This window comes from Carassius auratus, unplaced genomic scaffold (genome assembly GCF_003368295.1).
Source record: "Carassius auratus strain Wakin unplaced genomic scaffold, ASM336829v1 scaf_tig00021687, whole genome shotgun sequence".
Taxonomy (NCBI): Eukaryota; Metazoa; Chordata; class Actinopteri; order Cypriniformes; family Cyprinidae; genus Carassius; species Carassius auratus.
Genome location: NW_020525129.1, coordinates 51,656 through 61,177, shown reverse-complemented (window position 1 = coordinate 61,177; position 9,522 = coordinate 51,656). Strand labels below are relative to the sequence as shown.

General features: G+C 37.3%; 1 protein-coding gene across 1 annotated transcript; it reads left to right on the top strand.

Moving 5' to 3' along the window:
- Positions 1-1,514: 1,514 nt before the first annotated feature.
- Positions 1,515-9,094, top strand: LOC113077146 (retinol dehydrogenase 8-like). Its single transcript, XM_026249601.1, has 6 exons — positions 1,515-1,654; positions 3,244-3,405; positions 7,892-8,071; positions 8,190-8,283; positions 8,475-8,658; positions 8,815-9,094. Exons 1-6 carry the CDS (start codon positions 1,543-1,545, stop codon positions 9,040-9,042), a joined length of 960 nt encoding a protein of 319 aa, XP_026105386.1. The 5' UTR covers positions 1,515-1,542; the 3' UTR covers positions 9,043-9,094.
- Positions 9,095-9,522: the final 428 nt, after the last annotated feature.

Here is a 9,522-nt window from a genome sequence, read left to right as displayed (position 1 = left end):
GGTCTGAGAATTACCATTTATAAGTGTCCTAAACAAATAAGTAGTTGCTTTTATTGTGGCTGTATCTTTCAATGAATATGTTGGAACTCTGTTAAGCCTTGTTTGGCTTCGAGTGTGTTGCTCAATATTGAGTTATAACGTGTTTAGGGACCCGATGGTAATCAAATTGTGTGTTGCCTTGTGTTTCATGTAGAAATGGTTTATTCTCATTCTGAATCGATGAAAACCCTATTTACACACACCGTCTCCATTTGTGCAGGTATGCTGTTAAATGTTGTGAAATTGTTTTAATCAAAATGAGTTGCTCAAGTTCTCCGCTAGGTGGAGATGTTTCCCTTGACTAAGTTTAATTGTATTGCTCTGTGATTCATTGAGGATCTTTATTCATTGATTTGTGATTTATAATCAATTGAAAATGTGTAATCTATATTCAACCTGTAAATATTTCCAACTGAAACACTATACGATCACAAAGTAAAAAAGAATTTGAGTGACAGAATAAAAAAAAGAGAAAACTGTTTTAAATAAACAGAGCAGAGTTAATGAAGTATTGCTGTGGAAATGGTTTATTCTCATTCTGAATCGATGAAAACCCTATTTACACACACCGTCTCCATTTGTGCAGAAAGCAGACCGACCAAGCAAGACCGTCACACTGGCACCTTCAGTATGGCTATTAAAGTCACAAAATATGATATTCAAACTCACCTTTAACATTAAATAAAGCACATCAATAGAATCACATAAATAGAAACCATTTCTAAAATAGAAGTTTTGCATGTCACCACTGCTGCTGGTTAGGTAAAAACTCTAATTAACCACACTATATAGTTTCACCATGGTATCTGTAGTAAAATTCTGGTTACACTACAAATGGTAATCAATCTGCAAAAAAGAAACATGGTTACTGTACTTTTACCATAGACCTAATAAAACCATGGTTCATTTTCCAAAGGACAAAACATGACGCAAGATAATATGTTGAGTATTAAGATTTTTATATGAAGATATATTCAAGATCTAGCTATTATACCCATTTTTTGGCATGTTTGCACCACAGGAACTAGGAAGTTGTAGGAACTCTGGGGAACTAAAATAATAATGACAGTTATTATGATGATGATGATGATGATGATTATTATTTTTATATAAAATAAATTATACTTTTTTAAAAGGCGTCTACGGCTAGATTACCACCAGGTTACTAATTATAAATAATATTTGTGCAGATACTTTTCAGTGAAGAGGGAAATACATTAATGAATGAACAAATTAATTAATTAATTGAATAAAAAATAGCATGCACTAGCTTTACTTTGGATTGTTGATAGAGATATTTAAGTGCGAGCTGAGGCTCAGAGGCTGCTGTTGTGGAGAGACATAATAAAGCAGAAAAGAGCATCATTTCTGTGCATCAACTGTGCATCTGCTGTTTGAGTAATCCGCTCGAGCGAGAGAGAGAGAGAGAGAGAGAGAGAGAGAGAGAGAAAAAGACCCGTCTGAAGAGACTGGTGCTCCGTTGTGCTCCGTTCTCCCGGTGAGATGATGATGGCAGCGGAGGGACAGAGAGTGGTGCTGATCACCGGCTGCTCGTCCGGTATCGGGCTCGCGATCGCCGTGATGCTCGCGAGAGACGAGATGAAGCGCTACTACGGTAAGACGCGCATCTGTGATTCATCAATAGATCAACACATAGTTCATCAAAGTTCTTGCTGAAATACTGTACAGTTTGCCAAACAACCTTAAAGAAATAATTAATACATCAAACTACAACCGACTGCCCAGGCGAAAAAAAAAAATTTTTCATTTTGTACATAAATTGCTTTATCTTCACGCTCTAATGTTGTACTTAATGTACTAAAAGTTATTATTTAGGAATTATTAAGATAATCATAAGAACATCTAAGTGTGCTATTTTGGGACACCGTGAATATGAACTAAAATTTACATAAGGTGTCATTAAGGGTCATTTGAGCTGAAATAATAAGCTTTCCATTGATGTATAATTTGTTAGGATATCAAACCACAATACTGGGAAATCAAAATATTGAAAAAAATCACCTTTAAAGTTGTTCAGATGAAGTTCTTAGCAATGTTTATTACTAATAATTATATATATATATATATATATATATATATATATATATTTACGGTAGGAGATTTACTAAATATCTTCATGAATAAGATCTTTACTTAATAACCTAATGATCTTTGGCATAAAAGAAAATTGGTTAATTTTGACCCATACAATGTGTTGTTACTACAAATATATCTATGCTACTGATGACTGCTTCTGTGCTGCAGGGACACACATATGTATTTAGTTATCATAAGTGAACTACTAATACTAGGTTTTACATAAAAACAGAGCACTTCAAGTCTTTATGAAAGTGCACTTTCTTCTCTTGGATCAGATTCACTGAAGAGTCTCTTTGTTCGGTAGAGCTCAAGACACTCCAAAAGGAAAGAGATTCGGATGATGGACATTTTTGAAGTATTTTTGTCAGACCTGGTATTGTTAGATACAAAACAAGTCATGTCGGATCTCCTTTGTTTTTCTAAGCAGTTTTCATGAAAGTAACAGAATAAAGGATGCAAACTTGACCAAATATGAGATGAATGCAGATTCAGCTGTGAAGTGTCATTATTCAGATCAATGCAGTGCGGTTTTAATTCAGTTCAGTTCAGTAACTGTGTAAAGTTCATTCATTATGAAAACCGGTTCAGTTTGTAAAATGTTGCATAAACAACAATTAAAAAGAGCTTGAGCCTGAGATCTCAGATTACTCTGCTATGATTAGCATGGTAAGACTAATGAACTCATTAACTCATTAACTCTTTGCCAGAGGTTAAGACTGAGAGGATTGTCTTCATCGGTCAGCTGCTCACTGGCTGTTTGGAGACTGTTGGGTTTGTTTCTGATATTAATGTGATGTTTGTGTGATTAATGAAAGAAACTCACTGGAGTCTATGACAATCAGATCTGATTCATTACAGACTCCATCAGTCCCTCATATTAAACACTACCTGGACAAAACACACACACACACACACACACACACACACACTTACATCAAGAGTTGCTTTCTTATTTGGCCAAGATCTTGTTTTGACAATAGGATAGTGGAAGCACTCTGGAAAGTTTTGGTCATTCATATATATGTGTGTGTGTGTTTGTTCAGTATTTATTCCTCACTCTCTCTCTCTCTCTCTGTGTGTGTGTGTGTGTGTGTGTGTGTTCAGTCATAGGGACCATGCGGGATCTGAAGAGGAAGGATAAGTTAGTTGAGGCGGCGGGAGACGTGTACGGTAAAACTCTGTCTCTGCTCACGCTGGACGTCTGCAGTGATGAATCTGTCAAACAGTGTGTCGACAGCATCAGAGATCGACATGTAGACATACTGAGTGAGTACACGCACACACACACACACACACACACACACACACACACACACACACACACACATCCTTTTGAATGACCCCAAACATTTGAATGTAATTCTATATAAAATAGTAGGAATGCACCGAAAGGAAAATCTTGACCGAATTCGAAACTGAACAATTTTTGTTTTGTTTTGTCTTGCTTTTCAAAGAAAAAATCAATTACAAAACAACAGTATCTTAGTCTCAAACAGTCTCTTGCTGTCAGTGCTTGTAATGGTTTTTGCATCTTTCTTGGACAAGTTCAGATGCTTCCACACTGCTGACATGTTAGCTTCATTATAAAGAGTGCATGACTATGGCAAGCTGGTTTATCTTTAAATATTCCCAGCGTTACTCATCATAACTGCATTTTTACTAGTAACAGTTCAATTAGAGAGCTCTACTATTAAATTCTTACTGGTAACAATGCCAGTTAGAGAGCTCTCTAAATCAGTTCTTTCTAGTAACAATTATAATTAGAAAGCTCTACAAATACATTTTTACTAGTTACACGTCCCTTCTGATTTCCATTCATTTTTAATTAAAGAGCTCTACAACAGAATTTCTACTAATAATTCCAGTTAGAGAGCTCTACAACTGAATCCTTCCTATAACAATTCCTATTAGAGAGATATCTAATTTAATTATTACTAGTAAAAATTCTAATTGAAGATATGTTTAATTGCAGAGCTCTGTAATTGAATTAAAGAGCTCTCCAATTAATTTGTTACTAGTAAGAATGCAATTGCAGAGCACACTAATTCAATTACAGAGCTCTCTAATTTATTTGCTACTTGTACAAATTGCATTAAAGATATCCCTAATTAATTTGATACCAGTAAGAATTGACTTGTATAGCTCTCTATAAAACGTATGTGGTACTTGCTTTGACGTGGTCGACCCAGGTTCGAATTTGCCTTTTGGGAAACTTTTGACAAACTTTCCAAATTTCAAATCACTTCACAAAAGCATTTATTTTCAATAAAAATTAAAGAAACTATCAAAAAGTTTAAAATAAAGTGTCGGGTAGGTTTAGGGAGGGCTTTATTGTCCCAATAAGGTGTCATCCATTAATTTGAATTAAAATTTACAATTCTGAGGTGCAGATAATTGGCACCATTTCCAAAACGTAGTATTAATTACACTTTTATGAACTTATTGCATAAATCTATCATATATAATTTTTTTGCATATATTGAACATTATATATATCGCTAAGAAAATTTTGCCAATTTCATTATACCTGGAAATATGCATATTTAAATTACTGGTTGTAAAATACCTGTTTTTGTACAAGGGTCTAGTCGCAAATCTGTTTTGCATCTAATGAAGTTTATAATAGTAATACAATCTAATCTAATACAAGTTTTTTTTTAATAGTGAGAGTACAATTGTAGAGCTCTGTAACTATATTTCTTACTAGTAAGAATTTATTTAGAGAGCTCTATAATTGCATTTTTACTAGTTAGAACTGAATTAGAGAGCTCTCTAATTGAATTTTTACTAGTAAAAATGCAATTACGACGAGTGACGCTGGGAATATTTTAAGATAAAACCGCTTGCCATACATGCCTCTCACTCTCCAGTGGTCGCTATTTGATTGTCTTGCTTATTATTGTTTTTTGCTGTTTTCAGCTGAATAATTTTGGTTGCCAAACATTCGGTGCTTCCCTATTCACCTTATTCCGCCCCGCCCACTTTTAATACTTCGCATTTCCGCATTTTGTCATCCGACTTCCGCTAAACCGATACGGCACGTCCGGTTACTAGTTTAGTAGTTGTACGATTGTTTATAGTTTGCTATAACTGTGGAGAAATGACAAAGAACGTTATTTTATAAATTGGGAGCACGATGAAAACGTCTTACGACGATCAAATGGTCTCAAATTGTCCCATCCATCGTCGCTGTTAACGTGGGTAATGTTAGACGATATGAAGAAGTGGCCAGAGTTAACCTATATATTTAACTGCCCTGTCAGGAGGAGTTGATGGAGCAGCAAGGAAAAATGATTTTAAAAAAATGTACCGAGGCTTACCAGTATTTACATAGTGAGACAGTTGGTCGTGTACTGTTACACAGCGAGGGTTTTTTCGTCTTTTTAAAATTGAACGTGCAACCAGCCAGTCGAGCAGTCTAACCTCTCAGCGTGGTGCTGGTTAGTTTTGTGTGTGTGTGATGTTAATATACACGAAGTTATAAATGTTTAAAAGTATAATAACGTGTTTGATGACCATCATCAGACTAAGTATTTTGTCTAATAACTTAATTGCACAGTGGAGTAAGGTAAGTGACCGTTTATCAATTACACATTAGAAAAGGAGGAGGCTGGAACTTGGAAGTGAAAAACGCTGTTTATCCAGGTATGCATAATTATTAGGCAGATTTTATTTTACAGATAAAACAAGCCAAAAAAAGATTATATATCACTTATAAAAGATTAAATGCAAAATTAATAGTTAAGATTGGTTTGGAATTGGTACATTTTACCAAAAAAATATGATCAGAAAATCAGCTTGCCTCTTAATTCTGCGGTGTATATGCAAAAGGTAAGGTAAAGGTAAGATTTGGTTGGTGTACGTCAAGTCTAATCAATGAATAATGTAAACGTCAAGTGTAATAATAATGAATGATTCTGAAATAAGACAACTGTGAAATCTTTGAAATGTATTTTAGGTTTGCCATGTTCTGTACAGGGCTGAGGGCCTGTAAGCTGCTCATCTGGGTTCCATCACAGCAAGTTACATGTGCCGCACAATCAGCAATTCTGTGCCAAGACTGTAGCTAGACTACACACCTTTTATTTTAAGTGTATGCTTCCTCGTGTCAGATGAGTTTCAGACAGGCTACCTGCTGCTTTCAACAAGATAGTTGCAGCTTTGTAAATAAGCAGGAATGAGAATAATTAGGTTAAGGATAGGATATTAGGTAATTGGGGTGGGGTGTAGAGGGTGTGGGTGAAGAACTATATCAAATAAGTTGTTTTAAATCAGTTGTGTTAAACAAGAGACAGACTGTGATTTGTTTTTTAGAACATGGATCATTTAATATAAGTTGTATAAAATCATTTGTGATGTATTGATCAGTGTTTGTTGTTTTCAGGAAGCAAGAGACACCTTCTACTGACCATCCTATAAAATTTCAACATTTAATTTCCATATGTAATAAACCAAGATGGAATTAACTTGCAAACTTGACATGAGTTATTCCTTCAAATCAGAGATTAAAGATGAAAAAAAGATCAAATTAAGATAAATAAATAAAAACTATTTACAGCAGGTAATGTCAGGTGACACTGTAAAGGTTCATAATAACTATTACAGCAGGTAACTTTTGGTGACTTTGTAAAGGTTCATAAAAAATAACTATCACAGCAGGTAACTTCTGGTGACTTTCAGCAAGATCAGGGGCATGTGGATCTGATCACCCTCACAGCTGTCCACTGCATCACTGGCGGTCATCGATACATCTGTGGAAATAATTCAACATTTTTACATTAGAACTTACAATATATCATGAAAATTAATATATTATGTGACCCGAACTTAGAACTGTGTGTGTGTGTGTGAGAGAGAGATGCATTAGAGACAAAACAGTATACACACTATTAACTGTAGTGTTCAAACGTAGGTCAGTATCTGAATGAGAAATGAGGCTAGCTGGCCTGCTATCACCTGCAATCTCTGTAGCAGGAATAATGTGAGCTAATGTACTATAATATCTTGTACTACCCTAAATATTAAATAAATGGGTGGACAATGGTCATCATGGAACATTCGTTGTACTTTGTTAACTGCCTGTTACTGATCATAAATGTATTCATAGAACGGACTTCATAAATCTAACGTTAGGCGAGCAAACACATAGCTAGTTAAGGTTAGCTTACCCGAATCTGATAACCTTTCCATCCCCGGCGTGACCTCTTTAACGGGACATCGTAGTCGAGCCATTTCTCGGGGTAAAAGTGTTCGTCAGTCGCCTTCCCGTCCATGAAATGGTACAAACACACATAGGAGCGCTTGGGTGGGCGCTTCAAATTTAGCGCCGTCATCCATTTCCTCAGGTGCTTCTCTTCTTTAGGTGGTGGGTGTAAATTGTAAAGTGCACCACAGCACTCCGACCGCGTCACAATGTGTTCGCTACATCGTTGGTGCAATTATTTTTTTAATACAATTGTTATGCAGCCCCTAACTGAGCATATATCATACTTCTGTTCGTTCTGCGTTCTGTTATCTAGCCAGCCACTAGCTTAGGTACGTTACATCCGGTCCCTCAGCCGGAAGTAAGATGACAAAACGAGCGCAATGGCGGCACCGTTGTTGCCATGGAAAATAAGGTGAATAAATGAGCTTAACTAATTAATCCAGCACAGCAACTAAACAAGTAATGAAGAAGAAGGTAAAGATGGAAGCTCCATCTCAGTCTGTTAGAGCTGTGAAGGTTCAGTCAAGCTGTGATCTGTGTGTGTAGTTAATAACGCTGGCGTGGGTCTGGTGGGGCCGATTGAGGCTCTCAGTCTGGACGAGATGGAGCAGGTGTTCGAGACCAATTTCTATGGTGTTGTGCGCATGATTAAAGAGGTGATGCCTGACATGAAGAGGAGACGCTCCGGACACATCATCGTCATCAGCAGCGTGCTGGGCCTGCATGGTGAGACGCTCACACACACACACACACACACACACATGCTCTGAGCTTTCATGAGGATCTGCTGAATCACACACATGCTGAAACACCAAACAAATCAGACTCATGTTGTTCTTCACAGGTGTGGCGTTTAATGATGTTTACTCCGCGTCAAAGTTTGCCACGGAGGGACTGTGTGAGGGTCTCGCCATCCAGCTGATGAATTTTAACGTCTAGTGAGTCTCAGTATTTGCCATTCGACTCACACTCCTCATTTCCTCTTCCTGTCATGTGACTTAAGGTTTCTGATGGTCTTGGACTCTTTTTTTTTTTTTTTGTGTTCAAACAGCATGAACACTAGATCTGTGCTGATGTCTCTCACTTCAGTCTGACGTATTTCCCATCTGTGTGTGTGTGTGTGTGTCAGTGTGTCGATGATCGAGCCCGGGCCTGTAAACACTGAGTTTGAGCTGAAGCTGATGACAGAAGTCTCTAAGAAGGAGTTTGTTGGTGCTGATCCAGAGACGCTCCATCACTTCAGGTCCTGCTACCTGCCCACACAAGTCAACCTCTTCCAAGGCCTGGGACAAACACCTAAAGACGTCGCTAAGGTGAGAACATCAACTCATACCCGTTCACAATATCACTGTTTTCACTTTCAGAATGATTTCCTTCCAGATTATGAACAATTAATACATTGAGAGCCAATAAGATCCACCCAACCTCACAGAGCTCAAGTGTTTATCATATGCTGTGTGTCTCTGAAGGTCACTAAGAAGGTGATTGAGTCGCCGCGGCCTCCGTTCCGTAACCTGACGAATCCTCTGTACACTCCGATCGTGGCACTGAAGTACGCAGATGAGACGCGCAGGCTGTCTGTTCACACCTTCTATCACATGCTGTATAACCTGGGAGGAGTCATGCATGTTACCGTGAGAATCATGAAGTTCTTGAGCTTCGGATGGTTACGGAGAAGATCCATCTCACCAACCTAACAAACACTCTCACACACACATACACACACACACACTAGCAATATCACCAGCCTAACACACACACACACACACACACACACACACACACACACACACTAGCAATATCACCAGCCTAACACACACACACACACACACACACACACACACACTCTCTCTCAAACACATGCATACTACTGTAACCAACAGAAATATGTATTTCTATCTTTGAACAGATTAAATTCTAGATGCACAAATACTTTATTAGAGAAATGTTGATTATCTTTGTAGCTTTCAGAGTAAGAGCCTCATATGAGATGTTCAAGAATAGTTTCTGATTGTATATAAAGCAATATATTATTGTAGATTTCTGATTGAAACTGAATGTTATTTCTAGAGATATCTGAGTGATAGCTGTGTGGCTCCTGTCATATAAAGCTGTTGTGCTGGTGGAGAAATAATAAAGCAGAAAAGAGCATCATTTCAGAAGAAGAGATGCTGATG